This window comes from Microtus pennsylvanicus, chromosome 21, assembly GCF_037038515.1.
Source record: "Microtus pennsylvanicus isolate mMicPen1 chromosome 21, mMicPen1.hap1, whole genome shotgun sequence".
NCBI classification, from domain to species: Eukaryota; Metazoa; Chordata; class Mammalia; order Rodentia; family Cricetidae; genus Microtus; species Microtus pennsylvanicus.
This window is the reverse complement of record NC_134599.1, coordinates 18,684,696-18,699,783: the sequence shown is the minus strand read 5'-3', so window position 1 is coordinate 18,699,783 and position 15,088 is coordinate 18,684,696. Positions and strand designations below refer to the sequence as shown.

General features: G+C 48.3%; 1 protein-coding gene across 3 annotated transcripts in view; it reads left to right on the top strand.

Moving 5' to 3' along the window:
* Ift172 (intraflagellar transport 172) overlaps positions 1–15,088 on the top strand; it is a 40,465-nt gene that overhangs the window by 16,672 nt on the left and 8,705 nt on the right. For all 3 annotated transcript variants that reach the window (XM_075955471.1, XM_075955470.1, XM_075955472.1), the window contains 15 exons: positions 3,260–3,396; positions 3,632–3,739; positions 8,201–8,285; positions 8,502–8,594; positions 9,359–9,436; positions 9,645–9,893; positions 10,060–10,138; positions 10,353–10,473; positions 10,651–10,795; positions 11,456–11,545; positions 12,021–12,118; positions 12,229–12,364; positions 13,237–13,353; positions 13,648–13,790; positions 14,977–15,070. In XM_075955471.1, the coding sequence (XP_075811586.1) occupies positions 3,260–3,396; positions 3,632–3,739; positions 8,201–8,285; positions 8,502–8,594; positions 9,359–9,436; positions 9,645–9,893; positions 10,060–10,138; positions 10,353–10,473; positions 10,651–10,795; positions 11,456–11,545; positions 12,021–12,118; positions 12,229–12,364; positions 13,237–13,353; positions 13,648–13,790; positions 14,977–15,070 (1,773 nt within the window). The remainder of the gene's footprint in view (positions 1–3,259; positions 3,397–3,631; positions 3,740–8,200; positions 8,286–8,501; positions 8,595–9,358; positions 9,437–9,644; positions 9,894–10,059; positions 10,139–10,352; positions 10,474–10,650; positions 10,796–11,455; positions 11,546–12,020; positions 12,119–12,228; positions 12,365–13,236; positions 13,354–13,647; positions 13,791–14,976; positions 15,071–15,088) is intronic.

Genomic DNA, 15,088 nt, shown 5'->3' with positions numbered 1-15,088 from the left:
TCCAGGAGTAGTAAAGGGTTCCTTTAGTTTTGATGGGTTTTTGTTTTTGTATTTTGTTTTGTTTTTCTTTCCTTTTTTTGTGTGTGGGGTTTTTTTTGTTGTTGTTTTGGTTTGGTTTGGTTTTGGTTTTTGAGGGATTTTTTTTTTAATTTATGTATTTATTTATTTAATTTTTTAAGAAAGAAAACAAACTATCTTTTTTTCATTTTACATGCCAATCCCAGTTCCCACTCCCTCTCCTCCCTCCCATCTCCCTGCCTTTACCTCCTAAGTACTTGAGTGCTGGGATTACAGACCTGGGCCGCCATGTCTTGCTATAAGATTTTTTTTTAACTCCCAAAATGGGCATCATTCATATTCAATGTCTTATTCTTTCTTTCCTCTCCTTCCTCCATGAATGACCTGGAACTGGAACTTGTAACTCAGGCTGGCCTCCCTGAGTGCTGGTATCACAAACACGGGTCACCACACATGATTAACCCAATAGATAACTTGTGTGTTGTGCATATTTGTGCAGTGCCTGCTGAGGCCAGAAGAGGGCATCAGATCCCTCAGAGCTGGAGTTACCGGCCACTTGCTGTGAGCGCCCATGTGTGTTGTGAACCAAGCTTGGGCCCTCTGCCTTAGCAGTGTTCTTAAAGTCTACTCTTGCCTGGCGGTGGTGGCACACGCCTTTAATCCCAGCACTCGGGAGGCAGAGGCAGGCGGATCTCTGTGAGTTCGAGACAGCCTGGTCTACAGGAGCTAGTTCCAGGACAGGCTCCAAAACCACAGAGAAACCCTGTCTTGAAAAACCAAAAAAAAAAAAAACCAAAAAAAAAAAATAAAGTCTACTCTTGCCCCCTTTGGTTGCTCCTAAAACCTACTTTTTTGGGGGGGGGTTGACACTTGACTATAATTTTTTTTATTTTTATTTTTTTATTTTTTTTAGTTTTTCGAGACAGGGTTTCTTTGTGGGTTTTTTGGAGCCTGTCCTGGAACTAGCTCTTGTAGACCAGGCTGGACTCGAACTCACAGAGATCCGCCTGCCTCTGCCTCCCGAGTGCTGGGATTAAAGGCGTGCGCCACCACCGCCCGGCTTTGACTATAATTTTTGTACATAGTAGTTTTCCTCATGAAGGGGTCTTGCCATATCACACAGACTGGCCTCAGATTTCGGGGCCCAGGCTGTCCTCCTGCCCTGCCTCTTGAGAGACAGGGACTGTAGTCATGGGCCACCCATCGGGTTAGAGGGTTTTGGGGTTGTTTTTGCAGTGGATGGCTAGCGACTGAACCTGTACATTAGAAGTGAATTCTCTGGTACTGAGCTGTACTCCAGCCTTTTTACATGAATTTAAATGATATCCCATGCAGCATATGTTGGGTTTCATGTAGTTCCGAACACACACATCGTGCTCAGTCCTGGGAACTTCTCGGCCACTCTCTCTCGGAACGCTGTTACCATTCTCCCGGGAATTCTGACTCAGCATATGCTATGTTTCTTGTTCCGTCTTGTTTGCCTTTTCAGCTTCTTCTGTGTCTCCTTCTTCTGCTCCATGAACATTCCAGATAGTATCTTCAGATCTCTCCTTCAGCTCCTTGGCTCACTCTTTTCCTTGTCTGCTGCTTATGCCACAATTGGGGTTTTGCTTCAGAGTTAAATTTGGGCCAGGAACTTCTCCATGTTCAATGTCTCAGGCTTCACTTCCATAAAATTTTATTTGATTCTTTTTCCAGTATGCCCAGCCACTCCAGTCTTTCCTTAGTTAATTTTCCATGTCAATTTTATATCTTCAAATATGTAATATTTAATTTTATTACAATGCATTACCTATAACTGCCATTTTTAATATCTAAAATGCTTAAAGACCTAAACTTATTGTTTATAATTACAATTTATTCTTTCGTACTGGTTGTGTTGTATGTGCGTGTGCTTGCACACATACACCCACATGTCACTCTGAAGGCAGTCTCTATTTGTTTTCCTGCTGAGATGGTTGTTTGCTTCTGTAGCAATCAGAATCCATGGTAAGGCTGTGCTCCGCTTGCTTTGGTGCCCTTTGCTACAGAACGGGCTAGGCCGGGTTTACTCAGAGATTGACTCAGCCCATCCACGTGCTGAAGGCCCGAGGCTCATTGTTGGATACATGCATTTGCCTTCAGAGCAGCACCCCCTTTCCTGCTGCTCAGATTTTAGCTTTTGGCCTTTGCCCTTCTGTCTGTTCTCTTTTTTATTGTTTATTTATTTTTATTTATTTTATTTTATTTTTTTGGTTTTTCAAGATAGGGTTTCTCTGTAGCTTTGGAGCACATCCTGAAACTAGCTCTAGTAGCCCAGGCTGGCCTTGAACTCCCTCTGCCTCCACCTGGGATTAAAGGCGTTGGCCACCGCCACCCAGCTAAAAAATGTCATTTTATTGATTTGTTTTGTTTTGGTTGGTTTTTTTTTAAGGGGGGGGATGGGTAGCATAGAGGTGGGGAACATTCTTAGTGATTTTGTCACAGGAACTGAGCGGTGCAGAAAAAGAAAAAGTATGTTCTGGGTTCAGGTTCAAGTTGTAATTTAACTGGAGGACCCCCAAGAATATCTCAGTCTGGGACCTGGGGAAATGATTCCATGGATAAGGGTGCTTGTTGCCAAGCCTGATGACCTGAGTTCAGTCTTCAGAGCCCACATGGATGGGCATACACATGCTAAATAAATAAATGTGAAAAAGTAATTATATAGATATATATTACAGGGTTTCTCTGTGCAGCCCTGGCTGTCCTGGAACTCACTTTGTAGACCAGGATAGCCTCAAACTCACAGAGATCCACCTGCCTCTGCCTCCTGAGTGCTGGGGTTAAAGGTGTGTACTACCACTGCCTGACAAAATAATATACTTTAAAAAGAATATCAGTCTAAGAGTTGAGAAGATAACTCATTTGGTAAAGTGCTTGCTGTTCAAGTAGAGGGGCCTGAGTTTGAGCCCCAGAACATACAGCAAGAAAGTGAAGCGTGTTAGTGCATGCACACTTAAATCCCAGAGCTGGAGAGGCAGAGACAGGCAGACCCCTAGGGCTCAGCCCAGCTTACTTGGTAAATTCCAGGGCCAAACTGAGATCCTGGTTGAAGAAAGAAAGGGTGGAAGCAGCTGAGGAGTGACAGCTGAGCGTGTCTCCTGGCCTGCTCACATGGACAAGTGCAGTCACACACGCACCCACAGTATGTGCGTGCACACACACCCCTAAGTCTGTTTCCTACTGAAGAACTGGATGCCACTCTTTGTATACTGTGCAGGGTGACGTTGTAGGTCTGGAGCGAGGTGGAGGGAAGACAGAGGTGATGGTGACCGAAGGGGTGACGACTGTGGCCTACACCCTGGACGAGGGCCTGATTGAGTTTGGAACAGCCATCGATGATGGCAACTACACCCGGTGAGAGCTGCTAACAGCCAGTGTGGTGCTGAGCCAGTGTGGGCCTAGCAGATGCCTGCAGTGACCCATTAAACTGTCACAGCTCAATGGGGCCCTGGAGTCATGGGAGGGGCCTAGACAAAGGGCAGTGTTTCTGGCCTTTCTTCCCCCCTCCTGCTGCCCCAGCAGCACCAGGGTTCCCCTCTGCTCCTCCAGATCCTGCTTCACTCCTGTGCTTTCTTCCCTTCCTCTCCAGGGCAACAGCCTTCTTGGAGACCCTGGAGATGACCCCAGAAACAGAGGCAATGTGGAAAACCTTGAGCAGACTGGCCCTGGAGGCAAGGCAGCTCCACACTGCTGAGAGGTGAGAGCTGTGGAACTGAATGCTGGCCACTAGGAGGCCTGTGGGTAGTCACCTACGGGCTGCTTCTGTCCTGTGTGTGGGCACTGCTTCCCCACACACCCCACCAACATGAGCCCTTCCTGGTGCACTTACTCCAAACACCCTACTACTCTAGATCAAAATATCTTTTTAAAAATAGTTTTAAATTCTGTGAATAAGAATGTCGATGTGTGGGTTTGTGCACGTGAGTGCCAGTGCCTGCCAAGGTCAGAAGAGAGTTTTGAACCTCCTGGAGCTGGAGTTCCAGGCGGTTGTGAGCCGCCTTGGTAAAGGTGCTGGAACCAGACTCCAGTCTCTACAAGAGCAGTACACACTCCTGACTGCAGAGCTGTCTCTCTAGCTTTGAATATGTCCTAATGTTTTAGCTTCTCCTTTGCAAGGTCCTCCTTTAAGAGGTTGTTTCTTGTTTGTATTATTACTGTTTATATATTTAAAGTTTTTACATTTTTAAAATTTAGTTACTTTGAACTGGGTGTGTTTTAGTCACTTTTCTATTACTGTGGCAAAACACCGTGACCAAGGCAGCCTATAAAAGCCGCACAAAATGAGCTTACAGTTCCATGATAGGAGCAGTGCGAGCACAGTGGCCTGGACAGCTGAGAGCTCACATCGTGGAACCAGCAAACAGACAGCACTGGAGATGGCAGAAAACTTTTGAAACAGCAAAGCCTCACCCGCAGTGACAAACCTCCTCCAACAAGGCCATACTTCCCAATCCTTCCCAAACAGTTCCACCTCCTGAGGACCAAGTCTTCAGACATCTGAGCCAGTGGGAGGCAGTCCCATCCACACTGCAACAATGTGTCTGTGTGAGGGTCCATGTGTGGGTATGTCCACATGAATGATGGTCCCTGCAGAGGCCAGAGGTGTAGGATCCCCTGGAGCGAGAGCTTCAGGCAGTTATGAGCCTTCATATGTAGATACTGGGAATTGAACTCAGGTCCTCTGCAAGAGCAGTACACACTCTTAACCATCTCTGGTTAAGCCATCTCTGCAGCCTGCCCAAGTCTTTTTAACATACCTCTGTGTCTTTCCTGGGTGTGGCACAGAGGTAATGAACACATTTGGGACCTCAAATTCCTTGAGTTCAAACGTTGGTTCAACTTTTCATCTTGTATAAACTTAGAAAGGTCATTCACCATTTCCAACCCTGGGATTTGGTTTTCTTCATATAAAATGGGGGCACTGATGACAGTATTTACCACATAGTATTGTAAAGGAGAGTGGCGATGGTAATGGTGGTGAAGAACAAGAAAGAATCTGCAAAAGGCTTAGATGTAAGGGCTTAGTAATGTCAGCTGTTTCTGGGAAGCAGCTTGAGCTTTTTCTTATATACCCCTCCTCCCTTTACCCCATGTAAGCTGTCCGCAAGTTCTCAGGACTCTACCTTGTCTGCCTGTGTGTCTGTCTATCTATCTATATCAATATCTATATCTATATCTATCTACCTACCTACCTACCTACCTACCTACCTACCTACCTACCTCTCTATCCGTCTGTCTACTTTTTACCTTTTAAGGTGTATTTATTTTATTTTTACGTGTATGACTGTTTTGCTTACATAGGTACCCATGTATGGCTGGCACCCATGGAGGTCAGAAGAGGGTATCAGATCCCCTGAAACTGGAGTTACAGATGGTTGTGAGCCATCTTGTAGGTGCTGGGAACCAAACTCAGGTCCTCTACAAGAGCAACAAATGCTCTTAACTGCTAAACCATCCTTCCAGCCCCAATTTTGTTTTTGTCTTGTTTTTTTCAGATTTTGTTTTTAAGCAAAGTCTAGTGTAGCCCAGGCTGGCCTCAAATTTCATATATAGCCAAGGGTGACCTTGGAGTTCTGATCCTCCTGCCTCTTCCTCTCAGTGCTGAGATTGCAGGCTTGCACTGCCTCGCCAGTTTATTCAGTGGTGGAGATCAACCCAGAGCTTAGTGAACACTAGAGTGCTCTACCAGCTGGGCTACATCCCAGCCCAGGTCTTAGTCTTCACACGTATTCCCAGTCTGATATCTGCCTGGCCATACGACCACCAGTCCAGACCGCCAGCATCTCCCACCTCAGTCGTACAAAAGCCTCTTCCCTAACCTTACTGATGTTAGCCATGTCCTTCAAACTCTGCCCATCACACAGTGGAGACACACAGTGTAGACCAGGTTGACCTCAAACTCAGTGATCTGCTCAGATTCCCCAGTGCTTAGGTTAAAAACCTGTGCCACAACATTTGACCTATTTTTTTTTTTTAACTAAGGGGCTAGAGAGATGGCTCATCAGTTAAGAGCACTGCTTGCTCTTCCAGAGGTCCAGGATTCAATTCCCAGGACCCACCTAGAAACTTACAGTCTTCTGTAACTCCAGTCCATGGGATCCAATGCCCTCTTCTAGCCTTGGGGAAAATCAGGCATGCATGTGGTGTACAGACCACATGGAACATAGACATATATGCAGACAAAATACCCATACACATAAAATAAATATTTTTTAAAACCATCAATATAGGACCAGCAAGATGTCTCAGTGGTTAAAAGGTCTTGCTGCATAAGCCTACTACTGATGAGCGTTCAGTCCCCAGGACCCACAGTAGATGGACAGAATCAACTCCACAGGCACAGCATAACACAGGCATGCCTGCATCCACACACACGTAATACATACACACAAACAATAACTAAAATAATTTTTAAGACCATCAGTTGGAGGGCTGGGGCTTGCCTAGCACGCATGACGCCCAGCTTTGGTCCCCAGCACCACATATGCCAGACATTATAGCACATGCCTATAATTTCAGCATTTGGGAGGTGGAGGCAGGAGGATCAGAAACTCCTTGACTATATAACGAGTTCAAGACCAGCATGAGCTACATGAGACCCTGTACATAAAACAACAACCACAAACCCACTGTGTTGTATAACTGGTTTTGCCTAGAATTTTCCAGTAGTTTAAGTCTTATATTCGATATAAACCTAGAATGCTTGCTGTGGCCATGGTGCAAGTATTTGCCTCTGCTTCTTTCTCATGCCAGTCATCTACTTGCCCAGCACTTCGAGCCACATTGTACCCTTGGCTCTGAGCAGGCCCTCCTCATCCTTGTGGGCGTGTTGCACAGCCGTCCGCTCTGCCATGTCTTGCCATGACTGACTCCCTTAACTTTTTTTCTGTTGGCATAGATTAAGCATATACACGAATGGGTTTCTTTATGGTGTGTAATTCATTTTTACCATATTCACCCCATTGCCCTCTCCTGTCCCCTCTCACTGCCTCTGATCCCCTTTTTCCCAGCTAGCCCCCCTGCTACCTTTGGCTTTTAATGATTCCATGAGTTTCTTTTAGAGTTGCTTACAGGAGCATGGGTGTGGGGGTTGCTTACAGGGGTGTGGGTAAGGGGTTGCTTACAGGAGCATGGGGGGGTGAGGGTTGCTTACAGGAGTGTGGGCACCTTACCAGTGGCCACACCACTAAAGAGTCTGTCCCTCCCCCACCAACCATTAACTGCCCTTAGATCTTGAGAGGGCTAGGGCCTCATGAGTGTCTCCATCCTCATAACAGGCTATGGTCCCCACATGGCAGAGCCATGTCATACCTGGAAGACAACATCCTCCCTTTCTTCCAACTCTTACGTTCTTCCCATCCCTCTTCCATGATGTCCCCGGAACTTTGATACAGATGTGCCATTTACTGCTGAGCATTCAACAGTCCCCACCCTCATTACTCTGACCAGTTATGTCCCTGCAGTTACATCTGCCACTACACGCTGAAGCGCCTCTGATCGAGGGGCATAGATGTAGTTATTTGGAGGGCAATCTGGTGAGCACATCATGTACATCTATAAAAAGTAACCGCGGTCGCTTCCCAGCTAGGGCCTGTGACTCCCAGTCTAGGTAGGGCCTGTGACTTCCCAGTCACAGACTCAGGACCAGTTTTACAGCACCAGATGTGAACTCCCTCTTACAGGGCAAGCCAGGAATCCAATGAGGAAACCCTTGGTTCCCCCTTAACAGACTTGTCACTTTAGCAGTGAGCATATTTTTGCCTGGCCAGTGACTAGCTGCTTCTTGTAGCCCGATCCCAGCCAATGTCAGTGTCTCGGCCACTGTGACAGCTGCTCATTTTACTTTTCTTTCTCTCCTTATCTTTGCTCGTGGACTATTATCTGTCTCCACAGGAACAGAAAATCCCCGAGAGCAAGGCTTTACCTTCCTGTGCCTCTTTGGGCTTTCTGTGAGGGTCAGCAGTGCCGGCACACACTAGATGCCGCTGGTGTTGAACCAGTGACTGAATGACAGCCCTGCACTAATGTAACGCTGCTGTTGTTGAACCAGTGACTGAATGACAGCCCTGCACTAATGTAACGCTGCTGGTGTTGAACCAGTGACTGAATGACAGCCCTGCACTAATGTAACGCTGCTGTTGTTGCCTCTCTGCTGCAGGTGCTTTTCTGCTCTGGGTCACGTGGCAAAAGCTCGATTCCTGCATGAGACCAATGAGATTGCAGATCAGGTGTCCAGGGAATATGCAAGTATCATCCTCTCGCTTCATTCAGCCTCCCAAGCTGGAGTTTCTGTTCATTTTCTTCCCTGATTCCACCCTACCCACTTTGGAATTGCCTGTGAAACCTCAGGCTGCTAAGTCCCTTACAGATCTTTAGCCTCTCAAGTCTGTTAGCCCCCGTGTCCTCTTGCCTTCCTGTGTCCACCTGCGCTGAATGACCAAACCTCCTTTTCCCTGTAGGGTGGAGAAGGAACTGACTTCTATCAGGTCCGAGCACGATTGGCCATGCTGGAAAAGAACTACAAACTGGCAGAGATGATCTTCTTGGAACAGGTAAAGGGGAGACGAGGAGCAGGATGGAAGAGGGGATTTGGAAGGGGGAAAAGGATGAAAGACCAAGACTTCCAAAAGTTTGGAGAGAACTTTTAGGTTTAGAGAGTTCATCCCACGCCTTCTTTAGCTTTTTCAGTTTCTCCTCTTTTTTTTTTTTTTTTTTTTTTTTTTTTTTTTTTTTTTTGAGACAGGGTTTCTCTGTGTAGCTTTGCAGCCTGTCTGGAACTCGCTCTATAGACAAGGCTGGCCTCAAACTCACAGAGGTCCACCCGCTTCTGCCTCTCAAGTGCTGAGATTAAAGGCATGTGCCACCACTGCCCAGCATCCTCTGTTAGTCTCTATCTAGGCAAGCATCCTTCTTTGGTCTTTAATTTCTTCTTCCTTTCAAAAAGTATCTTAGCTCCTCTCTACTCCAGAACATGTCTTTGCAACCTTTTATTTCATTTATTTATTTGTTTGTTTATTGGTCTTTGCAATTTTTATGCACAGGGTAGATCCAAGTTTTTGTGGCACCCAAAACATATAGTCTGAGGAGCCTTCATTAAGATAAATTGCTCCAAGTACCTGTGCAAAAAAGGAGCCCCGAATCTTAAGTTTCTTTTAGTCTATAATAAATTCATCACTGAGTCAGGTGCATTGCTCAGTGGTTGATCTTGGGCTTGATATGTGCAAAGCACTCACTTCAGTTTCCGATGCACATGCCGGCATCTCAGACAGTCTGAGAGGACTTACTGATGGTCTGCCTCCCCGGGGTCAACCCTTAGAATGCTGTGGAGGAGGCCATGGACATGTACCAGGAGCTGCACCGCTGGGATGAGTGTATCGCTGTAGCTGAGGCCAAGGTATTGTTCTGTCTTCGCTGCATGAGTGTTCACGACTTGGCATCACCAATTTTAGCAATCTTTCTAAGGAAGCCATAGGATCTGGAATGGGGCTGGGGCTGGCTGATAAGGTGAGGGATTAACATATTGGTGCCATGGGAGGAGCCACACTGTCCCAGAAGAGGAGCAGGAGAGACATGGAATCCCTAACTCCCTCTGTGATGTCCAGGGACACCCAGCCCTGGAGAAGCTGCGCAGGGATTACTATCAATGGTTAATGGACACACAACAAGAGGAGCGAGCAGGTGAACTGCAGGAGAGTCAAGGGGATGGGCTGGCAGCCATCAGCCTCTACCTCAAGGCCGGGCTCCCTGCCAAAGCTGCACGGCTGGTGCTGACCCGCGAGGAGCTGCTGGCCAACACGGAGCTGGTAGAACATATCACCATGGCCCTCATCAAGGGGGAGCTCTACGAAAGGGTATGTGGGCTGCCTCTCCCCCGTCCTTATCTCCAGGACCTGAACCCCACTCCCACCCAAGGAGACCTGGGGGTCCATAACTCTCCCTTTCTGCCAGCATTCCTTCTTTGGGGAGCTGATTCCTGACTCTTGTGTTCAGAGTTTCATTGTATTCATGTGTTGGCAGGCCGGTGATCTCTTTGAGAAGATTAGAAACCCACAGCGGGCCCTTGAGTGCTACTGTAAAGGCAATGCATTCATGAAAGGTACTAGCTGCTCATCAGCTGTCTTTACCACTGTACACTCCTGCCCACCCAGTATCCCAGCATCTCCTTGGGGACATCGCTTCAGGCTCACTGGCTTTGTTTCCTCTGCATTCTTCCACTTCTCACCCATCCGTCCATACTTCATCTCCCTGTCCTGTTTTCCTCGGTCCCATCCCTGGGATTCTGAGCCAAGTGCCTCTTCTGTCCCTGGTAGCGGTTGAGCTGGCACGACTGGCTTTCCCAGTGGAGGTTGTGAGGCTGGAGGAGGCCTGGGGGGACTACCTGGTGCAGCAGAAGCAGCTGGATGCGGCCATCAACCACTACATTGAAGCCAGGTATGGCGGCACAGGGCACAGGGATCTGGGCATGATGTGAGAAACTGTGAGAGAAGGAGGACGGCACCGCCTAAAGGAAGAGACCTCGAAATGTAGGTTAGAATGTGCTTGGGGTCTCTTTATTCCTTTCATCCCCCTCTCCTCATACATATTTAATGTCTTTCCTGACTATGCCAGGTGCTCCATTAAAGCAATTGAGGCTGCTCTGGGTGCCCGCCAGTGGAAGAAGGCAATTTATATATTAGATCTCCAGGACCGAAACACTGCGTCTAAATACTATCCTCGTGTGGCCCAGCACTATGCGTCTCTGCAGGAGTATGAGGTGAGGAGGAGTCCCGTTTCTGCAGCTCTGAAGCAGTGCAGTGCAGGGTGGTAAGGATGTCCCCTAGAACAAGATATGGGGCAGCTCACCAAACTTCCTGTTGGAGTGCAGCCATCACGTCCCTACCGTCATCCCAGCATGCACAGATGTGATCTCTAGCTCTCTTTCCTGTGCCAGCTCCAGTGATTCTCCATGAAGAACTCTAGCATAGCTAGTGTAGATCGCCCTAGGTTGCAGAAATGTGAGGCCCTTTAAGTTCCACCTGAATAGGCGGCTCAGCAGTTGAGAACACTTGTGTGCAACTGGGAGCACCATTGCTCTCGCACATGCCTGTAGCCCCAGAGCTGTGGGGGTGAAGACAAGAGGATCCCTAGTGGGGCTTGCTGGCCACCAGCCTAGCTAAAAAGTATATGCTCCAGCTTCAGAGACCAATCTGCCTCAAAGAAACAAGGCAGAGGGCAATAGAATTAATACTCTTTGCTCTTGCTCCTGTGTTTGTGTGTGCCTAACACATGTGCATACACCACACATATGTGCACCACACACGCACCCTGCTTTTATCTAGAGACACATTTTCTTTTACTCATCTTTTCTGCAGTATCACTACAAAGTGTTGTGCCAGGCTCTCTACCACCCCTGTTGACATCTTTGCAATTTTAGATTGCTGAGGAGCTCTACACCAAAGGAGACCGGACCAAAGATGCTATAGACATGTACACCCAGGCTGGCCGCTGGGAGCAAGCCCACAAGGTAATGAATGAGCAGTGTCCATGAGGAAAGAACTCTGTTAGTGGCCACCATGCTGCCTCACTCCTTGGTCTCCAATACTCCTCTACTAGTTCCCTGGAAGCTAAGAAAGCACTAAAGTACAGCCCTGACAGTGTGGATCCTGTCCCTTAGCCCGCATTTCAGCTAGTCGACCTGGGAACCAGGCATTCTGAACTACCATTCCAAAGCCCCTGGTCCCTTGACAGCGCTCTCATCTTCCCCTACATTGCAGACCTCAGTAGAGTAAGCAGAGGCGTGGTAACGCAGCGTGTGCTACATATCAGTCTCTCAGGCCTCAGCAGAACGGAGCTCTTCATGGGCTCCTGGTGGACACGACACTGCCTGAACTGAGAGTGGCAATAACTAATGCCAGTGATTGTTGGGCGGACTCAGAGTTCAAGAGCAGCTAAGTGTCCGTGTGGCCTGGCACCTGAGCCTCTGGGTTCCATGTTCATAGCTGGCAATGAAGTGCATGCGGCCAGAGGACGTGTCCGTGCTGTACATCACCCAGGCCCAGGAAATGGAGAAGCAGGGCAAGTACCGAGAGGCTGAGAGGTGAGTGTGGGGAAGGGCTGGGTCTGAGGACTGGAGGCCTCCCTCCTCCCTGGAGCAGTAGCAGCGGGAATCTAGCTGTAGGAGGCTCCAGGTGCATCCCCTGTCTTCAGGCTGTATGTGACAGTGGAGGAGCCTGATCTTGCCATCACCATGTTCAAAAAGCACAAGTTGTATGACGATATGATCCGCCTGGTAGGGAAGCACCATCCAGATCTACTCAGTGACACACACCTTCACCTGGGCAAGGTGAGCCTTTCTACCCCTGCCCATCCTCCCAGCCAGTATCCATCTCCCTTCCATCATGATGCACTACCCACAGGAGCTGGACCAGCCAGTATCCATCTCCCTTCCATCATGATGCACTACCCACAGGAGCTGGACCAGCCAGTATCCATCTCCCCTTCCATCAGGATGCACTACCCACAGGAGCTGGACCAGCCAGTATCCATCTCCCTTCCATCATGATGCACTACCCACAGGAGCTGGACCAGCCAGTATCCATCTCCCTTCCATCAGGATGCACTACCCACAGGAGCTGGACCAGCCAGTATCCATCTCCCTTCCATCAGGATGCACTACCCACAGGAGCTGGACCAGCCAGTATCCATCTCCCTTCCATCATGATGCACTACCCACAGGAGCTGGACCAGCCAGTATCCATCTCCCTTCCATCATGATGCACTACCCACAGGAGCTGGACCAGCCAGTATCCATCTCCCTTCCATCATGATGCACTACCCACAGGAGCTGGACCAGCCAGTATCCATCTCCCTTCCATCATGATGCACTACCCCACAGGAGCTGGACCAGCCAGTATCCATCTCCCTTCCATCAGGATGCACTACCCCACAGGAGCTGGACCAGCCAGTATCCATCTCCCTTCCATCATGATGCACTACCCACAGGAGCTGGACCAGCCAGTATCCATCTCCCTTCCATCATGATGCACTACCCACAGGAGCTGGACCAGCCAGTATCCATCTCCCTTCCATCAGGATGCACTACCCACAGGAGCTGGACCAGCCAGTATCCATCTCCCTTCCATCATGATGCACTACCCACAGGAGCTGGACCAGCCAGTATCCATCTCCCTTCCATCATGATGCACTACCCCACAGGAGCTGGAGGCAGAAGGCCGACTGCAGGAGGCTGAGTATCACTACCTTGAGGCCCAGGAATGGAAGGCAACTGTGAACATGTACCGGTCCAGTGGGCTCTGGGAGGAGGCCTACCGGGTGAGGAGTTCATGCATCCCTCTTTCCTGTTCTTACATGACGAATTTTAACTAATGTCACAAAGACCTGAGTATTTGTCTGAAGTACAGCCATACCCGTCTATATAGCATTTACTTATAATTTTAAGGGCTTATGGCTTTCCTGAAGTCCACCCTCTGTCCCTAAACACTGTGACCCTACATTAGAGACCTGGAAGCTGGCCCTCTTCAGTGCTCATCACAGCTGGGGCAGGAGGCCAGAGACGACAAGGGGCAACTCTGCAGAGGGCAATGCTCTAGCAACTTTGCTTCACAGGTGGCCAAAGCCCATGGAGGAGCCAACGCCCACAAACACGTGGCCTATCTGTGGGCGAAGAGTCTGGGAGGAGAGGCTGCAGTTAGACTGCTTAACAAGTTGGGGCTTCTAGAGGCTGCCATTGACCACGCTGCTGACAACTGGTGGGTCTCGGGTGCAGTCTCCTCTCCTTCGGCTCCTTCCCACTCAGAGCAGCCCACACATAAGGAAAACTGACATGCAACTGAAAAGTAATTCCAAAAGCTGAAGCAGAAGTAAAAACATGTGACTAGGCATAGTGGTGCCAGTGTGTAATCCTGCCACTTGCAGGTGGAGGCAGAAGGATCAGAGGTTCAAGGCCAGCTTTAGCTACATAGTAAGTCTGAGGCCATCCTAGACTATATGATACCATGCTTCAACAAAACAAACTAAAGAGTGAGACACTGGCCAGGTATTATAATAATGCATAGTTTTGGGGGGTTTTGTTGGTGGTGTTTTTGTTTTTTTGTTTTGTTTTGTTTTTGTTTTTTTGAGACAGGGTTTCTCTATGTAACAGTCTTTGCTGTCCTGGAACTCACTTTGTAGGCCAGGCTGGCCTTGAACTCAGAGATCCGCCTGCCTCTGCCTCCTGAGTGCTGGGACTAAAGGCGTGTGCCACCACTGTCTGGCACAAGTAGATCTCTGTGAGTTCAAGGCTGGCATGGTCTACACAGTGAGTGAGTCTCAGGCCAGGCAACCAAGGTTACATAGTGAAATCCTGTATCGAGAGAGAGAGAATGAAAGAAAGAGAACAGAGCAGAGAGAGATCTTTGGAAGGGAGGTGTTTTATCAGTGGTTCTAGAGAGACAGGTGGGGCAGGAACAGCACGAAAAGTTAGAACCATATTAATCAGTAACATTTCTGGGTCATCAAAGTATACTTTTGTTAAATGAAAAAAATGTATATTTTTCTCTTTTATCTTAGACAGTTTCATAAATATATACAATGCATTGTGGGCATACTCCCCCCCCCCCCGCAATTACCCTGTCTTATCCTCTCATTTCTGCTGGCCCCCAGCTAATCTCCCTCCTACTGTGATGTCTTTTGTCTGCTTGTGAGCCACTGTTTGTAATTAGACTTGCCTGTGTGAACGTGGGAGGGGGTAACTACTGCAGCACACACAGCTGATCCATGCAAGTGTCTGTATTTCTTAACAAATGTCAGGAAGCCTGGGAGCAGAGTCACAGGCTCGGACTCCATAGTAGTCAGAAGGGGTGGAGCCGCCCTGCCTTCCCCAGTGGTTGTCTTTTCTCTATTTCCTCTCCCTTCTGTAAATATTACATACAAACTCTATCACACCTTCCGTTTCAGCTCCTTTGAATTTGCCTTTGAACTCTCTCGGCTAGCCCTCAAGCACAAAACCCCAGAAATTCATCTCAGATATGCCATGTACTTGGAGGATGAGGTATGAATGTAATTTAGT